Raw genomic sequence first — 27,249 nt, forward strand, 5'->3', positions numbered from 1 at the left:
TGTTCACATCATATCCATAGGGCTCAGTTAGTCAGACGGATACTAAAAAGGTTTCTGTTTGGCATCGGACTTGGTATAAATTAGAATACCGCATTTTTGGGGTTTTGAGCTCTGGGGATCTAAACCCCTTAAGCATAATGGATTCTACCAGATTTGTTTGGGTGCTATAATGTAACAAGGATGCTGCAGAGAGAGCACGTTTCCCTTTCAAATCACAGATGATCAACATATCTGGAAGACTACTACAGTTTGTCAAGATGGGAGTCCTTTACACTGGACAACTCAGTTAAAGGAGTTGTTTCATCCAACCCCTGGGAAAGTAGACACCACCTGATGAGATGAATGGCCATTCTGGCAAAACATGGACAACCTTTGTGCTCTGGTTTATTGAGGGGATAGAATAAAAAGGTAATCAGCTCACTTTCCAGGGAGGACAATTCAGTGTGAAAAACACTTTTATGCACATAGGAACCCTGGTAGACCTTATTTGGTCAGGGTGGTGGTGCAGTGAGTGTAAGAACACACCAGGAAGGTATCCAGGTCGGAAAAGGAAGAAGGATCCATGAGGACTGGGCTCCAGCATCAATGGGAAAATGTTAACACATAACTTTTAATGTACAAATAAAAACATGGTGACAAAAGACAAAAAAAGATAAAAAAGATTAAGCATCCATAAGCTTTCGCAGCTCAGGTTAGCAACCCTGATTCACAGCTATGAATTAGGGTTGCTAACCCGAAACGTGTAAGAATATGGATCATTAAAGAGGTTGTCCACCACTTTTACATTGATGACCTATCCTTAGCATAGGTCATCAGTGTATGATCGGCGGGGGTGCTGGGTGTCAGACCCCAGCCAGTCAGCTGTTATCAGTGTCGGCGGCGGCCGGTGACCAGGAGTACTCACTTGCGGAGCTGGACATCTTCTGATAGTGGCCATCGCAGGGTACTTCACATCCGCCTCCTGGCACTGCAGTACCAAGCCTTGACCACAACCAGAAGATGGAGCAGCTCCGCAAGTGAGGCGCTGACACTGATAACAGCTGATCAGCGGGGGTGCCGCGTGTCAGACCCCGGCCGATCAGACATTTATGACCTATCTTGAGGATAGGTCATCAATGTAAAAGTAGCGGACAACTTCTTTAATCTCTTTTGATTTTTCTCACCATGTTTTTAATTGTACAGTAAAAGTTATGTTTTAACATTTTCCCATTGGTGCTGGAGCCCATTCCTCATTGACCCTTTTTTCTTTATTGAGGGGATTCCATGCTGGGGGGGCAACCTTTTCTTGGATGTCTATACATTGTAATAGAGCAAACCAGGATTATCCTGATGGGAAGGAGAGATTGCGCTGTCACTTTTTGCATTCCCAGGCGATAAACAGGCGATTAAGGGGGTGCTCTCAATTTGGCTTCTCTAGCATTATACTGTACATAATCAAACATTTCCTAAAGGGAATTCATTAAAGCTTTATTTACCAACTTCACTCATCTAATGGCTTCACACTCTCCAATTCTCTCCTCAGTTCTGACACTCTCTTTTCTCTCACTTGTTTTTGTCGACCCTTACTCCCATCCCCTCCCTCTCCCACCACCTCCTCCTCCTCTTCTGCTCTCCCCTTTCATCCCCCTCTCCCAGCCCCTAACTCCTCCTTACTCTGTGTAGACTGTGTGTGTGCCTGGCAGAATGAGCCGCAGCTTTTCTAACAGGATAGCATGAGGTGTCACTGCTTCTAGGGGTCTTAGCTGCTTCTGGATCCTGGATTTGGGGGGGTACAGCTCCCTATAATAATCTGCAGTTGTGGATTCCTATTATTTGCGGAAATCGCATGGATTTTACCCGCACTGGATTGTAATGTGCATCTGATGTCCAGGATCTGGGGGTCTCCTGCTGAGAGATGGGGAAACTTTATTCCAAACATGGTGAGTGATGGTCTTTATCTGCTCTGTGTTGATACATTGTGTACAGAGCCTCTTTTCTTGCACTCAGTCATCTAATCATCTCTTTTTGTTTCTTTTCTGTACTTCATGTTGCTTCTCCTGACTGGCAGCTGCAGTTTGCAAACCCAGAGAGAGCCCTGAAGGTAGGAAATTAAATCCCCCTACAGACTTTACTAGCCTTCCTGCCTGTTGGTCCCAGTCTGTCTTGTTTATTTTGTTATTTTCCTCTTTGTTTCCAGTTTTGTAGTTGTTTACATTCTGCAACAATGTATCATCTGCTTATTGTGGGATCATCTTTCAGATTGACTTAATATGCATCTGATTCTAAAACTGGCCTTTTTGCTAATGTTCTGCACTAAAAATGTTGCACCCAACCTTCACATAACATTTCAAGTTTTTCAGTATTGGTACTTTATCGTATTTGTATATTGATTACTCTGCATAAAGAAACAACTGACTTTGACTTCATTCCCCTAGATTTAACAGAAACTGTCTAACTAGAAAATCTCAGAACTTTTGGTCCTTGTACCAATATAGTTAAGTAATAAATATAGCCCACTTTAAGTACAGACATGCAATGTTAGGGAGTGTAGTAACAAATTCATACATATGCCAAAATGTTTAATGTAACCTAGAGGGAAAAGTCCTGTGCTTCATCAGTCCTGATGATCCAGAATAGAAGTATGCAGGCAGCAATGTAACTTGTGCATGAAGTATAAACTTGTTAGGAAAGCTTTTAAAGCAGAGAACAAAAAGTTTGCAGTTGACTACATGGACCTCAATTGTTTTATATTATATACTCAACAGGTAATTGTGATATACATGCCTTTAATATGTGCATATGACTTATGAGTTACTTTCAGTAGTTCTTGAACTCTATTGAATGTAGTTAACATTCCTATACTCTTGGATCTTACCTTGCCCTTTACTGCACATTATGTCTCATAGGGAACAATAATTTTTCATAGGCCACCATGTGACAATTTCTTTGCAGATTTTCTGTAGACTTAACACACTCATACAACTTCTAGCGGGTGTCAGCAGTTATTGATCCTCAGTTGTTGGGGAGATCTTATGAACTTTTACAATCATGATCATGTTATAGAAGTTGATAAAGATTCTTCCTATAATATATATGTGATAGATTCCCAGTTGGTTCTCAGTTGGGGAGATCTTATAAACTTTTCCAATCATGATCATGTTAAAGAAGTTGATAAACACTCTTCCTATAATATACATGTGATGAGCTCCCAGTTGACTCTCAGATGTACAGGAGATCATAGAAACTTTTCCAATCGTGATCATGTTATAGAAGTTGGTATAGCCTCATCCTATAATATAAATGTGATGGGTTCCCAGTTGGTCCTCAGTTGTTGGGGAGATCTTATGAACTTTTCCAATCATGATCATGTTAAAGAAGTTTGTAAAGACTCATTCTATAATATAAATGTGATGGGTTCCCAGTTGATCCTCAGTTGTTGGGGAGATCTTCTGAACTTTTCCAATCATGACCATGTTAAAGAAGTTTGTAAAGACTCATTCTGTAATATAAATGTGATGGGTTCCCAGTTGGTCCTCAGTTGTTGGGAAGATCTTATGAACTTTTCCAATCATGATCATGCTAAAGAAGCTTGTAAAGACTCATTCTATAATATAAATGTGATGGGTTCCCAGTTGGTTCTCAGTTGTTGGGGAGAGCGTATGAACTTTTCCAATCATGATCATGTTAAAGAAGTTGATAAAGACTGTTCCTATAATATACATGTGATGGGTTCCTATTTGGTTCTCAACTGTTGTGGAGATCGTAAGAACTTTTCCAATCGTGATCACGTTATACAAGTTGGTAAAGACTCATTTTATAATAAAAATATGATGGGTTCCCAGTTGGTTCTCAGTTGTTGGGGACATCTTATGAACTTTTCAATCGTGATCATGTTATAGAACTTGATAAAGACTGTTCCTATAATATAAATGTGATGGGTTCCCAGTTGGTTCTCACTTGTTGGGGAGATCTTATGAACTTTTCCAATCATGATAATGTTCTAAAAGTTGATAAAAGACTCATCCTATAATGTAAATGTGATGGGTTTCAAGTTGGTTTGCAGTTGTTGGGGAGATCTTGAGAACTTTTCCAATCATGATCATGTTATAGAAGTTGATATAGACTCATCCTATAATATAAAGGAGATGAGTTCCCATTTGGTTCTTGGTTGTAGGGGAGATCTTATGAACTTTTTCAATCATGATCATTTTATAGAAGTTAAGAAAGACACTTACTGTAATTTACAGTACATGTGATGGGTTCCCATTTGGTTCTCACTTGTTGGGGAGATCTTGAGAACTTTTCCAATCATGATCATTTTATAGAAGTTGAGAAAGACTCATTCTATAATATAAATGTGATGGGTTTCCATTTGGTTCTTGGTTGTTGGGGAGATCTTATGAACTTTTCCAATCGTGAACATTTTACAGAAATTGATAAAGACTCTTCCTACAATATATATTTCATGGGTTCCTAGTTTGTTCTCAGTTGTAAGGGCTGGGGGAGTTGTTATAAACTTTTCCAATCATGATTGATAGAGTTATTTATCTTGTGGAATATAAATCCTGACAAATGAACTGAGATCACACACCTCCATGCATAGAACATTAATTATCTACAATTTTCATATCATATTTCCTATTTATGCTTGCAATTAAATTATCCATCACTAATTTCCAAGATTATCCATTACATTTCTTAAGTTATCAAACTTGGAATATGGTCTTTAGATATCAATGGATTTGTGTTACGCGTGCAGATTACATATATATTTTTACGTCTGTTTTAGAATTTGGACTTTGAGCCTATATTACAATTTCCCTAATTTAACGTAAGGAGGAAGTTGTGATAATTTGATTTAGTCTTAATGATTTTTTCCCAAACTTTTAGGGACTGGTGATCTTAGATTTGAAGTTTCTGATTATGGACTTGTGTCTGCCTAAGTGTGTTTGATCTGTGACCAGTCCTTGTCTAATCCCTTCATGTGTCAGTGACCCCGTAAACTAGGCTTTTCCAATAGTTAAAGTCGATCTTTGAAATGCTAGCTTCCTGTGATCTAGTCTTAATTCCCTGGAATGTCTTAGATCATTGATATGGTCAAAGTGTTTTCAATTCAAAGACGTTTCTAACTTAATTTTTAATAGCTTTGTTTACAATAAGTCTTGATTGAGGTCACGCTTGATGCCAGAGCAATCGAGTGTACTCTGGATCATCTTAACTGCCAACTATCATTCGGTAATATGATGGTCTTTGGGGACCTGTGGTTGTTTTTTTCATAATTCTACGTGGCTTATCAAATGGAAGCCAGTAATTGCAGAATTCCAGTAATTGCATGCAGATTTCAGTTTACGTTGGATGTTACAAAGTTGGATCGGATAGTTAGAGGGATGAGCTGACTATTTGCTTCTGTCTGAAAACTTACAGTTGTATGTCTTTTTCGGTAGGTGACAGCTTTGCAGTAAATGCTTGCTTGGCTCGGAAAGGCATAGAAGACTGGATTGCCAAACAGAAGTCCTCCAATATTCCCAGTCACAAAACTGGATTCAAGAGGGTAGGTAATTGATTAAAATGTGTGTCATATAAGTAACTTTTTCATTGTTTTTTCTTTTTTTTTTTTTTTTTACAATTTCCATAAGTCAATATTTCTGTTGAAGTTGCATTTGAGGAACTCTTCACTTTTATATCTACCAGTAGACCATTGTGGTTGCATGGTGTTTGACTCGAAAAAGCTTTTTTTTACAAGAATGATGCTAATTCCAAAAAGTTGCTTGATCCCTGGTGATTTTGGTAGATGGACCTATACAAAATATTGTAGTTGACTATATGTTTTAACATAATTGGTTTCAAAACTGATACATTTGGTTTAGCTCAACCTTGTGTTCAAGGCAGTAAAAGCAATAGTCCTGTAAACCATTGCTGGGGGTATCCTCAGCTTGATGATGTTGGTATGCCGCCTTGGTTTTGAAGTGCTATTCTTGTTGCAAAATTCAGCTGAAACCCAACTGGAAACTTGATAAACTCAAATAAATCTTGATGGAATCCGTAAAGATTGGGATCCTACGATCCTACACATCCCATTGAAGAAAGATTTGACATTCTCATAATTAGGACAGAGCCTTATTCCTTTAAATTACATGACTGCCTGCACTGAAGTTTTTCTGAAGTGATGCCCCTATGCCTAGGAAGTGATAATATTTCTCATATGTGTTAGCAATGTTTGAAGATTGCTGGCCGCACAAGATGTGGGTTTTGGCATTAGTTCTAAATTTTTGGCATTGTTCCATTTCGCGTTAACCCTTTTGCTATCAGACCGGTCTACAACTGATGCGGCACCTAAGCGTGGAAACAAAGGACTGAAGCAGATGTGTATCAGAAAGATCAAATCCTGTTTTACTACTTTGTATCTGCTCCTTGCACAACTATCTGTCACTCTTCTGCAGGAACCTTCATTTCAACACATAAGCTCCTTCCATTCATCTGTTTGATTAATGACAGCTTTCTAAGCACTTCAGAACCAAGATAAAGCAAATACGTTTATCTGAGGGCTGGAAAATAGATCAGCCCAACAACAAAAGATTTCACAGAAAGATCATAGTGGTGGAAGAGCTTTTTTTCAAATACTTGTTTGCTTTGAGTTCTTATGGAAAAAAGAAAAAGGTGTCAGAAGTTGTGTGCCGAGATGAGCCTGATTGTTTCACATGGCTTGAGATGAGCACGGAATTCAGCCATTTTCTAAGGTCATAGCCATCTGCACACGTTTTCTTTCTATACTTTTGAGTGTCTGGCGAAGAAGTCCACACACTATTCCCAGATAACTACCAGGTGCTTATGAAAGGAGCCAGCTGCGCCGATCCAAACCAAAAGAATTGAGCAACAACTGCACTTTTGAAACACTAGTGATGGCTTTCACGGCTTAGCATTGATTTTAAAGTTTAACCAGAATTTGTGTCTTAGGGATAAAAAAAAAAACATATCCTGGCGATATGGTGAGTCTTTGCCACTGTTTCCAGTGTCTGGCATCCGCAGTGGCGCTGGTGTCACATTAACAGCCAGTCAGTGAGCTCATCTACGCTGGCGGAGACACTGAGCTCACTCATTAGTTGCCGCATCGCCAGTACTGCAGCCAATGCCAGACACTTGGAGCAACGACGGAGACTCAACGGTGAATATGGAGACAGTAAGTACAACATAGTTTGGGTTTTTTATACCAAATTTCAACCAGTGACCAATATTTAAAAAAAGTGGACAACCCCTTTGAGCTTACAGAGAAAAGGTGGATGCAACCAATAGATCTGCAGAGATAAACAAACCAGGACATTTTGACCATTATGGGGCCAAACAGAACATGTACATGTCTGATCATAAACTACATTATCATTGCACTCCCAGGACATATCATCAAGGTCCAATGGGTTATTTGTGAAATCAAGGAATATTGCCCCCATAGACATTTGGATATGGCAGAAATGGCAGAAATATTTCATACATGCAGGTCCCTTGCTTGTTCCGCAATTTTCAGAACACCCGTTTAAGCGAACTGAGAGAGTTGCACATGCAAGGCCACCTCTCTATTTCCGCTCATGCGTGATGGAGCCATGTTCTCAACCTTTATGGCATATTTAGTACAAAATGGGAATACCCCTTCATCTCATGAAATGAAAACCTAATTGCGAGTGGTTGTCTCCATATGTGGTTGCCGTCAAAATAATCTTTGGGGCTTGAAACTGTCAAATGCTCTTCTGGTACTTAGATAGTCAAACCTACTGACTTTGCGTTCACTATGGCATCACTTCTGTTCTACCAGTTCCTCCCACTTTTAAAGCCAGTAGGTACCGGTAGGTGAGCAAAAAGTCACTGGGACATATATATTAATGTAGTCAATTTTTCACATTGAAAAGAAATTGCATCTTGAAAAATCTGTGCACAATTTGGCAAAGTGGCTGCAAAAAATGTCCTTACTTCCAGGACACATTCAGCTCAACTTATTTACCGAAGTTTGTCCTTACCTTATGATGAGGAATACGGTGCATGTTCCATCAAAATGGCATATTGTTCCGCTCAACCGTGCTCAAGGTTTTGCCCTACTGTGCCCATATGGTAACAATTGGGGCGATTTCAATTCCATCCCCCCAAAAATGGATGAGACATGATGTCCAAATTTTTCTTTACTCTATATAAAAATGGCATTATAGATGTAGCACACTTTCACACCATAAAGTCACCTTGTTTGTCTGCCGCTTTCATCCATGACCTCACTGTGTTCATTAGTGAAGTCTTATCTACAGGCGACAGTCCTGTGTGGGTCTTTCTGCCACGTGAGACCACCTTTCTAGGTGCAGATTTTACATCTCCAACTCAATGTAGAAAGGTTTGGGCAACGTAAAAGAATGAATTCCTGGCAATTATCTCATCACTGGCTACCAGTATATCATCCATTCAACAAGTCTTTTGTTCTTGTAACACTTTTGTCTCAGAAAGCGCAGAACACTTAGACTTTGGAATTTCTGACTGCGGAGGGATTATAATGCTTACATTATATTTGCTGCAACTGTTTTTTTATGTTTAATAGAAGGAGCGTGTGGACAACTCCTGCAGCAATTCGTCTTTCTTTGATGTTCTTGTTCACAGAATGTTTATAGTTTCTAATAAAGGGATTTATTTTTCTTTTCTGTTTAACAAAGAATATGATTAATGGTGGAATTGTTCTTCCCCATACTTTAATCATTGTAGAAAAAAATATTTTGAAATCTAGTGAGAAGTAAAAAAAGGTGATGTCAGCATACTATTTTTGCATTTCTGCTAAAAGCTTAGTTTATAGCACACTTCAGCAATATATATAAATCATACTTCCAGCCAACGTAAGAGGCTGAACGCTACTGTTTTATGATAGTTTCAAACATCGTTCATCATATCTGTTGGCCATTTTTTGGGTACGTCCACACGGGACTGCTACATAGCAGATTTTAGACCTCGGATTTGTGTGTAGAAGGTCTGCTGTGTGTTACGGTACTTTACAGTATCTTATCAACCCACTGCATAAAAAATCAGCAGAGGAGATTGACTTTTGCAGCAGTTTTCAAAATTCAAAATTTAATTTTATTGATATTTGATGCAAATTTTGCCAGAGGATGATTGAGACCCCCTTCTGTGCCAGAATTACCATCATTATAGTGCTGCAAAGTGTGTCTAGTCCTGGCTTTTACTTGCGTTTACAGTTGATCCTGAGGAGTGAGAAAAGCCATACCTATAGCTTCTTTTGGAAAGGACAGAAGTCGAACTGCCATCTATAGAAAGTAGCAATCCGAAAAGTTAGTATTGACCCTTTAAAGGATCTTGCACGTGAGTTAGATAGGAAGTCAAATGAGAAACTCCATTTGCAGACACATGTTTCAAGGTGTTTGCCCCTCATGAGTGCAAAGCAGGAGAACTGATTTGGCTAGGTGAGAGGCCTCTGATTGGGAACATAAGAGTAAAGGTTCTGCTTTTGGAAAATGACAAGTTGGCATACGGAGACACATAGGCCTTACAGTGCCCAGATGGGAATTTAAATATGCAAATAGACTTTTCAGAGAGGAACTCTAGTGTAACTTATTGGTAGTAGCGATCCTAAAAGTCAGTATTGACCCTTTAAAGGGTTTTGCCACATGACATACATAAGAAGTCAAATGAGAAACTCCACTTGTAGACACATTTCAAGGTGAAACCTGTAATAGAAGGAATATAACTCTGTTTATCAACCGATGACACTTGACTATGTATGGTTCATGGTGCTTATGCTCTTCTGCCTCCAAATTTTAACCTTCTTTTTATTTATTTTTGTCTTGTCTGTTTTTTATCTTGTCTTTTTTCGTTTTGACAATTCGTGGTCTACAGTAAAGTGTATAGTTAGCAATTTTTGGCTAAATGTTGATTAGTCAAAGCAGTCCTTTACGTCTCACGTGTTTCAAGGTGTTTGCTCCTCATCTGTGCAAAGCAGGAAAACCTCATTGGCTGGGTGAGAGACCTCTGATAGGAGGCATAAGGTTTAAAGTTACTCCTTATAGAGAATGCCAAATTTACATAGGGAGGCATAAACCATGCAATACCCCCTTCTGAATTTGAATATGCAAGACATCTGAAGGAGCTACTTGCATATTAATTTCGAGGGGAGCATTGCATGGCTTGTAAGTCTCCCTATGCCCAACCTGGTGCTCTTCACTATTTTTTTGATCTGCAAAGTGCATAGAAGCATGGTAGCTGGGAAGACTTTCATGATATACTGGTGTAGGGTCCTGATGATCTAATGACTTTTCTTGAGGATCTGGTGGTTAAATGTTCATCCTCCATTTGTTAGAACTCTCCTGTTAGGTTTTTTCTATTTTGCTGGTCACATGACCTTTTTGCCTTTTTAATCCTGCACCGCCCTTCTGGCCATGCTGGACTTCATTGTAATTTCTACTCTTAAGCTAGCCAGGTGCTTTGTAACCTTTCTCAGTCAGTTTAGCTAGGTCTTTTGACCTTTATGTTCTATGTTGTGTGTTTGTCTTTTTACTGCTACAATTTCTGCTAGGAGGTGTCCATCTTTCTCCCAGTCCCTAGTTCTTGTAGGGATCCCTCCCTCACATCTATAGGTCTTCGTTCAGACTAGCTGAGGACTTTAGCGGGTCTGATCGCAGGATCAGGTTCCCCGTTACATCGTAGGGATCTAGCTTAGTTCTATTGTAGGGACAGATCTCCTGTCTTTCCTTAGTGCTTGTAGCCTATCATAACAGTAAGTCCAGCCCAAAAAATATCTCTAAGGAAAGACCTCCAGTTTCCATCATGGTGTCGGTTCAGGATTTGGCTCAACGCCTGCAGGGACTCTCTCTGGAGGTGGCCGAGCTCCAACAACACGTGAGTAGCTGTCCTGGAGCGCATTTTGTGGAGCCAAAGGTACAATTGCCTGATTTAGTTTTTGGTGAACAACAAGATTTTTTTTCCTTTAAAAATGCTTGTTTATTGTATTTTCGTTTGAGACCCAGATCCTCTGGTGATGAATCACAGCGCATAGGGTTCATAATGTCACTTTTGCGCAAAGAATCTCAGGGATGGGCCTTTTCTCTCCAACCTAGTGATCCGTGCTTTAGATCAGTGGATAGTTTTTTTTCTGCTTTGGGGTTGTTGTATGATGATCCTGATCGTGTCTCATCAGCTGAGACGGAATTGAGACTTTTGAGACAGGGATCAGGTAATGTGGAAAATTATTGTACTCACTTCCGTCGGTGGTCTGCTCAGGTGGGGTGGAACGATTCAGCTCTGAAAAGTTTGTTTCTTGCTGGGCTAGGTGAAAGGGTTAAGGATCTGCTTATTGCTTATCCTACACCTGGAAACTTGCAGGAGGCAATGCAATTAGCTATACGGGTGGACAGGAGACTGCGTGCAAGGGTTAATGAGAGTAAATCCTTTGCCATGTCAGCTCCTAGTCTTGAGAGGGTTTGTACTGACATTGGAGAGCCGATGGAGATTGGGGCGATGTCACCCCGCTCTCAGGAAAAAGACCGCAGGTTTTCTGAAGGTTTGTGCTTTTATTGTGGAAAATCTGACCATTTCATTAAGAACTGTGTGCTTCGTATGAACAAAGAAAAAAAAAAGGTCAGTTACGCCCGTATTGCCTGTTTAAACACTAAGGGGGTATTTCTTTCTGCTACTACTGCAGCTCAGGAAGAATTAATTGAATTTCGGGTATTTGTGGATTGTGGTTCTACTCTGAATGTGATTGATGGGGGATTCTTGGAAAAACTTAAATTAAAACCCAAACCTTTGTCATCCCCTATTGCCGTGGTTTCTGTCGATGGCTCTCCCTTGAAATGTGTTACTCACAAGGTTTATGAATTTCCCCTCACTATTAATGGTATTCACCAAGAAAATTTGGATTTGGTAGTATTAAACAATTTGCCTTCTCCAGTAATTTTGGTGTTACCCTGGTTAAAATTGCACAATCCTATACTGGATTGGTCTACTAATGAAATTAAGTCCTGGAGCCCTAAATGTTATGACAAGTGTTGTAACGGGCGCATTGCTGCTGTGGATAAAGGGGAATTACCTGTACCTATTCAGGATTTTTGGAAAGTTTTTTCTGAGGAGGAGTCGCAAATTTTGCCTCCCCATAGAGACTATGATTGTACCATTGAATTTGTCCCTGGAGCGACTCTTCCTAAAAGTCGTTTATTTAATCTTACTATTCCTGAGAGCAAGGCTTTGGAGGAATACATACAGACGAGCTTGGCCGCCGGTCATATCAGACCCTCTAAGTCACCTGTGGCTGTTGGATTTTTTTTGGTTAAAAAAAAGGACGGCGGTTTACGTCCTTGTCTGGACTTTCGCGAGATTAATAATATTACTGTACGTAATCCCTACCCACGTCCATTGATTCCTGATTTGTTTAACCAGTTAGTGGGGGCCAAGTGATTCTCTAAAATTGATCTCCGGGGGGCATACAATTTGTTGCGCATGAAGGAGGGTGATGAATGGAAGACTGCTTTTAACACTCCTGTGGGTCATTTTGAGAATCTGGTTATGCCTTTTGGTCTTACCAATGCACCAGCATTTTTTCAGAATCTTATTAATGACATCCTTAGACCTTTGATCGGCAAAAATGTGGTTGTGTATTTGAATGACATTTTGATTTATTCGCCTAATCTGGAGTCTCATTGGCGGAGCGTACGTGAGGTATTACAGTTATTAATTGACAATTCGCTTTTTGCTAAGCTAGAGAAATGTGAGTTCACTGTACAGAGAATTAGTTTTTTGGGCTACATTATCTCCAGCGAGGGCTTTGAGATGGACCCGGTGAAAGTTCAAGCTGTGCAGGAATGGCCTAGGCCTATTGGTTTGAAATCGATACAGAGGTTTTTGGGTTTCGCCAATTATTACAGAAAATTCATTAAAAAATTTTCTATTATTGTTAAACCACTGACCGATCTCACCAGGAAAGGTGCTAATACGGTTCAGTGGACTACTGAGGCCATTGAAGCGTTTGTGTTTCTAAAGGAGAGGTTCAGCTCTGCCCCCATCCTTTTGCAGCCTGATGTGACTAAGCCGTTTTTGGTTGAGGTTGATGCTTCTTCTGTGGGGGTTGGTGCGGTGTTGTCTCAGGAAAACAAGGATGGAGCACATCCCTGTGCCTTTTTTAAAAAAATATTTTCTGAGACTGAACTTAATTACGATATTGGTAATGGGGAATTGCTGGCTATTAAACTCGCATTTGAACACTGGCGTCATCTCTTGGAAGGTGCTGAATTTCCCATTCAGGTTTTCACTGATCATAAAAATCTGATCTATCTTGATGCTGCCAAGGGCTTGAATGCCCGTCAGGCTAGGTGGGCACTTTTTTTTTCGCGGCTTAATTTTTCCGTTACTTACATCCCGGATACCAAGAATGTTAAAGCTGATGCGTTGTCTCACAGCTTTTCTCCCATGGTCGGTGCTGAGGAGGAGGAGAGCATTTTACAAGAAGGTGTTGTGATTGCTGCATTGGACTCCGTTTTGGAAGATGAGATTCTTAAAGCACAGGAGAATGCCCCATCTAACACTCCCCATGGGAGGTTGCTTGTGCCTAGGACCTTTAGTAGAGATTTGTTTGTTGAGTGTCATGAGTCTCGGTTGGCAGGTCATCCAGGAATTTTTGAGACCAAGAGACTTGTGGGTCGCAGTTTTTGGTGGCCTGGATGGCAGAAGGAAGTCATTAAGTGGGTGCGTCAATGTACTGTGTGTGCTAGATCTAAGTCTTTTCATACTCCTGCTGCGGGGTTGCTTTGCCCTCTGGAGGTTCCTAGTGCACCTTGGACACATCTGGCTATGGACTTTATTACTGACCTTCCCTCCTCTGAGGGTTTCACAGTCATCTGGGTGGTCGTGGACCGTTTTAGCAAGATGTGTCACTTGGTTCCCTTCATCAAACTGCCCTGCGCTAAGACACTCGCTAAGGCCTTTGTCAAGGAAATTGTCAGACTCCATGGTGTTCCTACTGACATTGTTTCTCATAGGGGACATCAGTTCGTGGCTCGTTTTTGGCGTACCTTTTATGACAGGTTGGGAGTTCATTTGTCGTTTTCATCTGGATATCATCCTGAGTCTAATGGCCAGACAGAAAGGAAGAATCAGGCTGTTGAGCAGTTCTTGCGTTGTTTTGTGGCAGACAATCAAGAGGGGTGGTCTGAGTTTCTGCCGCTTGCTGAATTTGCTCTTAACAACCATACATCATCTTCTGCTGGGTGTTCGCCTTTTTTTTTGTTGTTCTGGGAGACATCCGTCTTTTGGGTCATTCTCCAAATTGGTATCGGCTGTGCCTGAGGAGGAGAGTTTTTCCGGTGATTTGGAGAGAGTTTGGACGGATGTGCGTGGTAATGTTCAGGAGGCTAACAAAAAATCTAAGAAGTACTGTGACAGGAAACGTCAAGTGGTTTTGTTTACGGTTGGTGACATGGTTTGGTTGTCCTCTAAGAATCTGCGGTTGAGGATTCCTTCTAAAAAATTGGGTCCCAAGTTTGTAGGGCCCTTTAAGGTGCTTCAGGTAGTTAACCAATCTGCTGTTAGGTTGGAGGTTCCTACCTGCTGGAAGATTAATCCGGTGTTTCATGTTTCTCTATTGAAAAAAGCTGATGTATCAGATAGAGACGCCACTGCCACTGTTCTTCCGGTGGTGGAGGACGGGGAATATGAAATTTCCCGCATCCTTAATTCTAGACGGTATAGGGGGAGTTTGCAGTATCTCGTCGCTTGGAAGGGTTTCGGTTCCGAGGATAACTCATGGGTGAGGGCGGATGATGTTTCTGCTTCCAGACTTGTCAGAGCGTTTCACAAGAGGTTTCCTGATAAGCCTGGGCCTAGGGGATCCGGAGGATCCTCTTAGAAGAGGGGGTACTGTTAGAACTCTCCTGTTAGGTTTTTTCTATTTTGCTGGTCACATGACCTTTTTGCCTATTTAATCCTGCTCCGCCCTTCTGGCCATGCTGGACTTCATTGTAATTTCTACTCTTAAGCTAGCCAGGTGCTTTGTAACCTTTCTCAGTCAGTTTAGCTAGGTCTTTTGACCTTTATGTTCTATGTTGTGTGTTTGTCTTTTTACTGCTACAATGTCTGCTAGGAGGTGTCCATCTTTCTCCCAGTCCCTAGTTCTTGTAGGGATCCCTCCCTCACATCTATAGGTCTTCGTTCAGACTAGCTGAGGACTTTAGCGGGTCTGATCGCAGGATCAGGTTCCCCGTTACATCGTAGGGATCTAGCTTAGTTCTATTGTAGGGACAGATCTCCTGTCATTCCTTAGTGCTTGTAGCCTATCATAACACCATTATTCAATTGTTACTTTTATGGTAAGGGTCAATGGAGCAGCTGTAAAGTATCAGCTGCTTTGATCTTTGCGATTGGATTCGAAGACTATTGCAGATTGTTGGACAACTTGGATCTGGATGAGGTGTAGAATTGGTGTTCTAGACAGTTCTTAATCTTTTCTGACCTTCTTTCTTAATAATGACCTTGCGTTTTGGATTGAATGATTGGAAGTGGGGAGAAAAACTAGTTTATTCTGCTCATGTCAGTAAAAGCTTCTGTCTGGCTGAGTCCTTGTAATGCTGTAATGATAGGTGAAAGGAGTAGTACTGGTATTTGAGAGTTAACTTTGAGTATTAGGAACGCAAATAATATTTGCTGGTTGGCAAGATCCAAACAGGATGTTAATTTAAGTGGCAATTTAATTAGAATCCACGGTACGTATTCATCGAAATGTCAACAGTTTGTGCAACCAGGATATTCACCTGCTCGCTTGTATATAGACGTTGGGACTAGATTGTTGCCTGAAATGTTCTTAATTTCCAACTTTTAGGTAATTTTTTAACGCATGCTGATCTTTATCAGAAATATTATTATAAAAGTGTAAATGATTTTACATAATTTTAGAGCTATCTTCTAGTTACTAGTCTGGTGCAATCTAGAATGTAAAAAGGTGCAAAAAGATGTGGGTTAAAGGGGTATTCTCAACAGAGACATTAATGGCATTCTCATAGACTGTAAGCTTGCGAGCAGGACCCTCACTCCTTTTGATATCTGAGGTATGCTTATTCTGTAATGTCTTTATGGTCTGTACAAGTCCACCCTAAAATTGTAAAGTGCTGTGGAATATTTTTGATCTATAAAAATAAAATTATTCCCCATAGGATTGTGGTCCCACCTCTGGTACTCGAACGTTTAGAAGGAACAGGGTGCCCTGTGGTGCCTAGTGAGGCAGCTGCCGCCATTGCATCCAAGTAGAGACTAGTTCCTATCTCTAGAAGTGGGTTCTCGAGGTAGGAATTGCATCTTTTAGACATTTATGGTGTATACTGGGGATGTGTCTTGCCAAAACTTTAATACTTGGAATAGTCCTTTACTGATGTGTTATATTACCTTCTTAAAGGGGTTGTCCAAGCTTTTCACAAAAGTCAGCCGTCACACTATCCTCATCGCGCTGCGTGGAATGATAGGACTCTATGGTGCCAGTGGCGAGACCAAGCGGTCATGTAACCACAAGTATACGATATACATACTTCCAGCCACATTGCGACTAGATGTGCGCTGCCAAGCTCAATACAAATGAATGACGGCACATAGACTGCAGACTTTTGTAAAAAGCCTGGACAACCCCTTTAAAAGAGAATCTCTCTTTCAAAGATTCTTACTCCAAAGACTTAGGGAGGTAAAAAGAACAAACAAACCAAACTTTTAATCACCCCTCGCAGGTGCCTCTTATCGCCACTCCGACCTTAGTTCATAAGGAAAAGTGGTGACTTGACATTGACAACGCTGCAGCCATTCACTGAGTTTGGTATCTTGTGCTATTGATGTTGCCACTGCCACTGAGCTCAGTGATTGGCTGCTGATGAGATATGATGTCACTGTTGCAGCTGATCAAGCAAAGACCAGAGCAGCTGTAAGAGGTAGCGCTGGACCATGGGAGCGTGAGTAAAAGCTCCGTTTGTTCAGGGTTTTTTGACTCCCTGAGTGTTTGGAGCAATAAACTTTGAAAAGATTAAACAACATAACCAGAATATAGTTTACTAGCCAAATCTGTTGCCGTTTGTAGATACCCCAGCATGCTCTGGCCAGTGTGTCTTCAGCTCGCTGTGAGTAAATTGGAGAAAAAGTATCTGCTCTGTCACATTCTCTACAGTGGTTCATAGTCATTATAAAGGAAGTTGCACATTGACTCTTCTGAATATGGACAATTGTAAGAATATTAATATTGATCATAATATTTACGGATCGCCGACATATTCAGCAGCACATTACAATTCAGTTGCATCCAATGTAATTCTTTATTTTATGTTACATCTAAAGCCTTCATGAAACTTTTTCTGTGAAAACCTGTTTTTGCGAAAAGGCCGTCCCATTAATTCCAATCTATCTCATTATCAAAACTTTTTTCACATCTGAGAATAAAACTTTCTTCCAGCCACCGGGTGTCCATTAGTGTCTATTATGGTGATGACAGAACTAACAGACCCTTTAAAACGCAGATGTGGCCGCTGGGACAATGCTAATCAGAGAACAAGACGCAGTTATCCACATGGTTATCGCAAACTCTGAAGGGAGCTTCCATTAGTGGACCTTTCTAGTCCTGATTCCTAAGCTTTTCACTTTTACAGGTTTTCTATATTGTCACCTACAAAGTTGATTAGTGCAACCAATCACCATTTTTATGCTTTAATAATAATAATAATAATAATTTTTATTTCTATAGCATCAACATTTTCCGCAGCACTTTACATTTTAGAGGAGACTACAGAGAATAAAAGACATTACAGAGTAACACATAATTCAACAGATACCAAGAGGAGTGGGGGTCCTGCTCACAAGCTCACAATCTATGAGGAAATAGGGGGGATATGAAAGGTGAATGGTAAAAACCTTGTATTTTATGGCCCAGCCAGTAATATAATAAATAGGGTATTCACATAACGCTGCATGAACCGGTCACCATCCAGGATTAGTACAAGAACAGATACAAAGGGCTATAAAGTGCATGGAGGCTGTGTAATTAGATGTTACAAGGGACCAGATTTGAAAGAAAATTTTGGAAGGGCTAATGGGAATAGATACATAAGTGAAGTGAGGTGATAGGCCAGTCTAAACAAATAAATTTTTTAGGGCACGCTTAAAACTGTGGGTATTCAGAATTAATCGAATAGTCCTGGGTAATGCATTCCAGAGAATTGGCACAGCTCGTGAGAAGTCTTGGAGATGGGAGTGGGAGGTTCAGATTATTGAGGATGTTAGATTTAGGTCATTAGCAGAATGAAGAGCATGGATAGGGTGATAGAAAGATATGAGAGAGGAGATGTAGGGTGGTACAGAACTGTGGAGAACTTTGTGGGTGAGAGACAGAAGTTTATATTGGACTCTGTAGTGGAAGGGCAATCAGTGCAATGACTGGCACAAGATGGAGCCATCAGTGTAGCTGCTGGAGAGGAATATGATCCTGGCTGCTGCATTCCAGATGGATTGAAAAGGGGAGAGTTTAGTAAGATGGAGACTTGATTAGCAGAGAGTTGCAATAGTCCAGGCGAGAATAAATAAGAGTAATAGTAAGAGATTTTGTAGATTCAAAGATAAGAAAAGATAAAATTCTTTTTTGAGATATAGGTGACATGAGCTAGCTTTTCAAAATTTGGTGGTCATAACTAGTGTTATGTCATTTGGGAACCTCGTCAATGTCGTCACTGTGGCTATCCCCAGTTCTAATCAAACAGTTCCTGAATTTTCGATGCTCTGATAAATGAAATCTCATTGCCATTCAACCTATGTTATCTCACATTAGTATTTAAGATTTAAGAGGAAAAATGTGTGGAGTTTTTCCGTGCTGCTGAAGGTTGAAGAAAATCCGTTTTTTTTAGTATTTAAGGTGATATATATGAGTGTACAAATAGCCTTGGGACAAAGAGCTTTCACCTAACTTTTTTAAATCAAAGCATTTATTTAGTGCTTTGATTTAAAGCGAAAATCTAAGGCTATATGTGCACGATTAGGAATTGCTTGCAGAAATTTCTGCAGCGTTTCTGCAAGGTTCTGCATCTTTTGGCAGCAAAAACGTTGTGGAAATTCCATGCGTTTTTGATGCGTATTTTTGCTTTTACGTGCGTTTTTGCCTGCGGATTTGCCATGCATTTTTTCCAATGCATTGTATAGGAAAAACGCAGGCCAAAACGCACAAAGAATGGACATGCTGCTTTTTCCACACATGAAATTCTGTTAGGAAAATTCCTGATCATGTGCACAGATCTTGCCAAAACTCATAGGACATGCTGGGATAAGGTGTGCAATGGGTTTTTGGGGCCAAATCTGCGCGGATTTGTTGCATCAAAAATGCATGAAAAATGCACCGTGTGTACATAGCCTAAAGCTTCAATATGCAGAAATGCTAAATGTGTATTCAACTGGGTATTACACAACACTAAAAAGTAGATAATTTAGATCAAAACTCCTTAAACAATCTACCAGTCCTCTTTCTCCGTTGTGCCAGTATAACTAGACTTTGCGTCGCCTGGCTGGCAGCAAAGTGGTTAAACTTGTCAATGTTGTTTGAGTATTAATTCTTGGTGGGAATACCCCTTTAAAGGGACTAAATGCTCTTGTGACATAATGAAGGGATTAGCTGCGCTGCCAGTAATGTAACAAAGCCGGATTCCAAGGAATTATCTCAGAGCGATACCAGTTGCTTCCATAAGCTGGGTTCAGCCCTATGTACAGAGTTTGGGACACTAAGCCCCCTCCCCATTAATTCATTATTTTGGGATCTGACACAAAACAGATGCTTTGGCTGACAATATGTTAGTGAACCATCTGGATTTCCAGCTGCTAAAATCAAAACTCATGCCCAGCTGCAATGGTGCGTGCTCCATGTATACTGTTCACCTGGATGACACCATATCTATGGGATCCAGCCATTCCAGCGCTCTATATGCAATCCTATCTCCTATAGCAATCTAAATCTGCTTTACAAACATAACCCCCAAATATAAAACCCACCTGTATGCTACATTCAGCAGCGAGTCTTAAAGGACCCCCAAAAATGCCGGGAATAGTGTGTGTTACCTTATAGTCCCAAGGTCATGAAAATACCCAAAGCAGAATGCCAAGAAACCTGTAGACTCGGCAGCCTGTTGCCAAACTGTAGACATTAAAGGAGTTGCCCAAGGAAGGGACCTGGCATAGCTATTGAAATAAGTAGTCAGCCAGCCCCCTTCATGCACTGCCGTGATCACATGTCTACACAAGAAATACTGTCCCGCGCCAAGCACAGAGGCAAAGAGGCCAGTACCAGGGAAGGAGCGGATGGCATAATAAATCTATTTTAGTAAGATCTGACTGTTCTAAGCTTATCTAAAGGGGATTTGTATTTTTAAATAACTTTATAAAATAAGCTGTCCTTTAGTGTACATAAGGAATAATAATTTTTCTGGTCATTATATGTCTTGTATCCTCCATTTTTCACAAATTTTGTTCCCCATGGGCTCTTTCTTCAATTGGCAATTGACACTGAGATAGTGCGTGGAGCTGATGTCTTCCATACACATACTGCATACTGATAGAGGGATTCCTGCTCTTTTTCCTTTGATATCACACAGAAGAGGCATTGAGGAAATTCCACAGCAGTACTGAGCAGTGTAGCTGGGAATCCAGCACTACGATTAGCAAGCTAGAATCTGCACTTTTTATCTGCCTCTTACCCTGCCATTTCACTATGCTGTGTAACCTGACATCTCACTATGGTAGCTGTCCATTTTGCTTTGACCAAGATGAACTTGAGCTGTTTTTTGAAAGTGAATGATGAGTTCAGGAGGCAGGGGGGAAGTGAAAAACTGGCTCATAAGTTACGAAAGAAATATATTTCTCTAAACCATGAAAGGGTTTTCTGGGAAGATATACTGATGGTTTATTATTTAGAAATGTGGGATAGGTGGGGACCCAGCCACCGGAGCTGAAACAAAGCAACGGAATGAAATTACAGTGGAGACCTTTGGGTAAATATGACCATGCCAGGTCCATCATGCTGATCAGTGGAGGCCTCATAGGTCAGACCCACAATGGTTATGCTATAGATAGGACATCAAATCTGCTGCTTGTTGCTCATTGACTTGTTTTTGCAGCATGTGAGGTTCATGGACATGTTTTAAGTAGATTAAGACTTTCACAAAAATTTCTGTAACAAATTTTGTAAATAAACCCTAAAATAATTTTCTAGGATTAGAAGAATTAAGCGAGACATTGGTTATTAGTGGTGAAAAATAACCGGCCCCGTTTTAATAATCCTTGTCAAACCTATTAAAGGGGTAATTTTGGTAATCTAGGATAAATGTGAGAAAAAGTCGGATCCCATCGCTAGAGAGAAGTGGCCGTACATGCGTGACTCACTTTTTTCTTTTGTATGGGAGTTCTTGATCACCTTTATTGAGATGGGTCTCTGCTGCATTTTTGGATCACTCTGCGGGTGACAAATCATATATAAGCGCCATGGAATTAATGGCGCTATAATAATAAATAATAATAATAATTCCTAATATAATATCCACCAAGTTGTGAGTGTCATAAACTGCTAGGCAACACGAAAATTGGTAAAATAATTAAAGGGGTGCAATACAACAGCAATACTTCAGAAGTAACTAGAACACTTTTTTTTTCTTGTTTTTTTTTTTTTCCCTAAAACTATTCTTTTCACTTAATTTTCAGATATCTATTTGCATTCCCACAAGAGAGGAACGATTTATTTTCTAAGTTTCTTCCATGGCAGTAAAGGGGTTAATGCCGCTGTTGAAACACATAAACAGACTGGGAAGGAAGTAGCTGAATAAATACAGACTCCCAGGGTGCTTTGAGGTAGTAGCCAATAAAGACTTGGAGGAGGACTAAAGTGTGTAGGACAATCAGCCGTCTCTTTTAGACTCAGCCTTTCATGTAGGGCTGTTAGGAGTCTTGGAAGGGGTCGGGACTTCACCTCTGTGGTCTCCTTCATGTTAAAAAAATAACATCAGCAGCTCCTGGTGAAGCCTTTGCACTGTAAAAATAAATAAGAGCACGGGTTTTGTTTGCTTTTTTTCCGTAAGGGCATGTCTGTCTTTACTGTGTCCTCTTCTTATGTTCCACTTTTCACTATTGAACATTTTGGGGATAAATTTAAGCCTGGAAGACTGACAATGCTACTACTTGTGATTACGGACATGCGTAGGACGACAGGAGACAGCATATCGTAAAGTGTTATGTGCTTTTTTTTTCAAGTTTATTTTTTACTTCTCCCTTTACAAAAAATTTATAGAAAACTATAATATTTCCACTTTTACCTCTCCAACCCCTCCAACAAGTTAAAACTACTTTTGATCAACATACCAGTCTAATATGTCCAGGGACTGTCCAGACTCTCATGCTCTACAGCTGGTGGTTTCTCTTCATCAGCATCCTGTCAGAACTATAGGTACCGGAACTTCCTTCTCTGCATTGTCCAATGGCCTTGGTGCCCTAAACTAAAAGCCTATGGGTTTGCTCAAACATCTGCTAAAAGCGGAGGTGCACATCCAGTGGTCAATGGGCCACATGCCGCCCTTGATACCATTCTGTGCTGCCCCCAGCCATCTCTGACTCCTCTTTGTTCAGTACATCTCATACACTATGGGAATAACTGCAGTCTTTGAATGGTCATATTGACTCCTTTTTCTGCAGTGTTAGAGGGGTTGTCTACTACTAGGACAACCTCTTCTTGATCTAAATGTTTGGCCCCAATAAAATAAAAAAGCTTATTCTCACCTCCCATGTCGGCGCCGTTCCCACTGTGTCGGTACTCGCTCTCTGGGGCTCCCATGCGGTTGTTGTGACACATGACCCTGGATCCCAATCAGCGCTGGTGTCACTGTCTCCACATCCTGTCGAATTGAACATGAAGAGGAAGTCCAGGCTGCAGCTGATCTCTGACTTCCTCTTCATGTTCAATTCGACAGAATGTGGAGACAGTGACGCCAGCTCTGATTGCCAGCACGGGAGGTGAGTATAAGCTTTTTTTATTTTATTGGGGCCAGGCGTGGGGAATGAGGAGAAGTCATCCAAGTAGTGGAAAACTTTTTTAAATGGGGGAGCAGACCCTATTTGTCCAAAATATTGGAAGTGCCAAAACATATATAGTACTGTCGATATTTACCTTGGATCGGAATACCTCTTCAAATTTTATGTGGCCCTTGGGAGTGATACAGTCACAAAATTTGTCACTCGGACCAGAAAAGGCTGTGGACCTCTGACATACAGGATACTTATCATTGAAGTTGGCCAAACTCATCAGTTTTGGCTATATGGGGGCCTCCTAACTATCCCCAACATCATCGGGCATTTTGAATTTTCATGCAAATTCTTTGGCTCTTCCTGGAGATAATCTGCCATGGGGGAATGTCTTGCTCCACTTACCCCCAAACCAATGGGGTGTTGGGTAAGATTATTGTCTGCCGCCCAACTGTTGAACCGACAGTTATTTGATGTCTCATGTTCACATGTGAGTGATCAGTTGCAGACGTTTCTGTGACTGTTCTATATGGAATGGATTCTGCCACGTGTGTACAGACCATTGCTATGTGGAAACCGTGCTAGGTAGTACTACGTCTGCGTGAATTACACATCCATAAGGTAATCGTAAAATAAATTGCAGTTTTAGATCTTTTAGGACTCGGTTTGAAGACATAAAATAAAAAAAAGGTTTCTATACTTTCTAAATATGGTTTTCATTGATCCCTTTATTTCTCATTAAATTCAAAGGCCTTTGCTACAGATGGGACTGTTTCTAATATAAATGATGTATCTCTTGTTACCTAAACTGTGATTTATTTTCATGAGACAATCCCCGTCCAGATGCACTATATGGACATGTGGACCTTATAGACTGCTATGAGCCAGAATGCTGAGCGGGTCTGTATGATACCGTGCAATGCTACATTTCTGGCCACAAATGGGTCCTTCCACCAATAACAGCTAGAGATGAAGGGGGAGAGGAGCCAAATTTCAGTTAAAGGGAATGCGCCATCAAAAAATGACCTATTGTCTAATCAGGTTTTTGTGTTTAACCCCTTCACGACATGCATGGCACAAGTCGAAAGCGGGTGAATGGAGCAGACTCACGAAGTGAGCCTGCCCTGTACCCGGCAGGTCATGTCTGTGTGTTACAGCCAGGACCTGCCTCTAACAATCGTAGGTGGAGCGCAGCATGCACGGCACAAGTCAAAAGCGGGTGAAAGGAGCAGACTCACAAAGTGAGCCTGCCCTGTACCTGGCAGGTCATGTCTGTGTGTTACAGCCAGGACCTGCCTCTAACAATCGTAGGTGGAGCGCAGCATGCACGGCACAAGTCAAAAGCGGGTGAATGCGCCCCCATTTTTCATCACTTTTACTAGAGCTTTTTTTTTAAGAAAAGAAATGCTATAAAACCTGTTTTTCGTGATGCGGTAGCTGTGTGGCTTCCTGCCCCTCCACTTCCAGTACGTTTGAACCTACCCCTACTGCTGCTAGCAGATGTGTGAAGGTCATCTGCAACGTATAAATGTTGTGTGGGTTTCTCCCTCATGACTATTTTATAACAGATCAATTTGTTTTTACATCTGGTTTGGTCCCTTCGTGATGTTGGTCTTTTCGCTTTCAATAAAAAAAAAAAAAACTAACAGTATTGATTCTGTACATACTTTGCTTTGCTATGCGAGTCCCGAGGACAAGCACATTTTTGCAATCTTTTTATAATGTCACGGAGGGTCCAAAAGGATTTGAACTTCTTGTTCCTTAGATCTTTGCTAGAAATGTGGAAAGACTTTTGAAATCCTGGCATCAAACTCTGCCAAATTCTTCTGAGCTCCGTCGTGAATCCTAGCCATATAAAATACTTATTTTCTGAGCCCGTTTCATTACACAGACGGCGAAAAATGCAGAGTCCTGGATGGAGATCCTCTTTGTTTTGCTTGTTTGGATGTGAGAAGACTAATCTTTTCTTCTTCTTCTTTTTTTTTTTCGTTCTCCCTTTGACGTCTATTGTGTTTTAGGAAAAACATCCAGGCTACTCTAACATAGACAAACCCTCGCTCACAAAGGCTGCTCTGTTAAACATCTTTTAAGAGTTCATTTTGATGGGATTGAGAAGTTTTTGGCAGATGAGAGCAAAGACATCGCAAAGACAAACTTATTTTGCAATCTTTTACACTTGATAGTTTCTGAATGCTTACCCTGAACAATAGGAGCCATATACAGTTATATGAAAAAGTTTGGGCACCCCTATTAATCTTAAGCTTAATGTTTTATAAAAATTGGTGTTTTTGCAACAGCTATTTCAGTTTGATATATGTAATAACTGTTGGACACAGTAATGTTTCTGCCTTGAAATGAGGTTTATTGTACTAACAGAAAATGAGCAATCTGTATTCAAACAAAATTTGACAGGTGCATAAGTATGGGCACCCTTATGATTTTCTTGTTTTAAATACTCCTACCTACTTTTTACTGACTTACTAAAGCCCTTTTTTGGTTTTGTAACCTCATTGAGCTTTGAACTTCATAGCCAGGTGTATGCAATCATGGGAAAAGCTACTTAAAGTGGCCACTTGCAAGTTGTTCTCCTGTTTGAATCTCCTCTGAAGAGTGGCATTATGGGCTCCTCAAAACAACTGTCAAATGATCTGAAAACAAAGATTATTCAACATAGTTGTTCAGGGGAAGGATACAAAAATCTGTCTCAGAGATTTAACCTGTCAGTTTCCACTGTGAGGAACATAGTAAGGAAATGGAAGAACACAGGGACAGTTCTTGTTAAGGCCAGAAGTGGCAGGCCAAGAAAAACATCAGAAAGGCAGAGAAGAAGAATGGTGAGATCAGTCAAGGACAATCCTCAGACCACCTCCAGAGAGCTGCAGCATCAACTTGCTGCAGATGGTGTCACTGTGCATCGGTCAACTATACAACGCACTTTGCACAAGGAGAAGCTGTATGGGAGAGTGATGCGAAAGAAGCCGTTTCTGCAAGCACGCCACAAACAGAGTCGGCTGAGGTATGCAAAAGCACATTTGGAGAAGCCAATTTCTTTTTGGAAGAAGGTCCTGTGGACTGATGAAACCAAGATTGAGTTGTTTGGTCATACAAAAAGGCGTTATGCATGGCGGCAAAAAAACACAGCATTCCAAGAAAAACACTTGCTACCCACAGTAAAATTTGGTGGAGGTTCCATCATGCTTTGGGGCTGTGTGGCCAATGCCGGCACCGGGAATCTTGTTAAAGTTGAGGGACGCATGGATTCCACTCAGTATCAGCAGATTCTTGACAATAATGTTCAAGAATCAGTGACAAAGTTGAAGTTACGCAGGGGATGGATCTTTCAGCAAGACAATGATCCAAAACACCGCTCCAAATCTACTCAGGCATTCATGCAGAGGAACAATTACAATGTTCTGGAATGGCCATCCCAGTCCCCAGACCTGAATATCATTGAACATCTGTGGGATCATTTGAAGAGGGCTGTTCATGCTCGGTGACCATCAAACTTAACTGAACTGGAATTGTTTTGTAAAGAGGAATGGTCAAAAATACCTTCATCCAGGATCCAGGAAATCATTAAAAGCTACAAGAAGCGACTAGAGGCTGTTATTTTTGCAAAAGGAGGATCTACTAAATATTAACGTCACTTTTCTGGTGAGGTGCCCATACTTATGCACCTGTAAAATTTTATTTGAATGCAGATTGCACATTTTCTGTTAGTACAATAAACCTCATTTCAAGGCAGAAACATTACTGTGTCCAACAGTTATTACATATATCAAACTGAAATAGCTGTTGCAAAAACACCAATTTTTATAAAACATTAAGCTTAAGATTAATAGGGGTGCCCAAACTTTTTCATATAACTGTATATGACGTGCCCCTGGGCCTGCTTTCTGGTGTAGCGTTGCGCACGCAGGGGTTACCCGGAGCCGGATCTATTAGGGGTGGTAGTCCTTGTGGCGGTGACCCGGTCCGTGCCCAGGGAGTCAGACTGAGCGGCGGTGTACGTAGCAGTAGATATTGGACGACTACGCCACCCGTTGAATGCAGCTATGGAGCCGCCGCTGCAGGGCAGACCGCTGAGGCCAGTGACACAGTTGTGCAGCGGAGATGGTATCACCCCCAACGGGAGGGGTATGGCCTCAGGGCAGCCGACGTGGATGATGGGGGTAGCAGGAACCACTCGGAGACGGTACGGTGTAGTTCAGGGTCTTTACTGGTGACAAAGACAGACCCTCC

General features: G+C 40.9%; 1 protein-coding gene across 1 annotated transcript in view; it reads left to right on the top strand.

The window, feature by feature from the left end:
* The first annotated feature begins 1,639 nt into the window (after positions 1 to 1,639).
* NKD1 (NKD inhibitor of WNT signaling pathway 1) overlaps positions 1,640 to 27,249 on the top strand; it is a 138,240-nt gene continuing 112,630 nt past the window's right edge. The window contains exons 1-3 of the mRNA XM_073659360.1: positions 1,640 to 1,919; positions 2,048 to 2,080; positions 5,424 to 5,530. Of these exons, the coding sequence (XP_073515461.1) occupies positions 1,895 to 1,919; positions 2,048 to 2,080; positions 5,424 to 5,530 (165 nt within the window). The 5' untranslated portion in view covers positions 1,640 to 1,894. The remainder of the gene's footprint in view (positions 1,920 to 2,047; positions 2,081 to 5,423; positions 5,531 to 27,249) is intronic.

This window comes from Phyllobates terribilis, unplaced genomic scaffold, assembly GCF_046119375.1.
Source record: "Phyllobates terribilis strain yellow unplaced genomic scaffold, ASM4611937v1 Scaffold_13__5_contigs__length_258822181, whole genome shotgun sequence".
Taxonomy (NCBI): Eukaryota; Metazoa; Chordata; class Amphibia; order Anura; family Dendrobatidae; genus Phyllobates; species Phyllobates terribilis.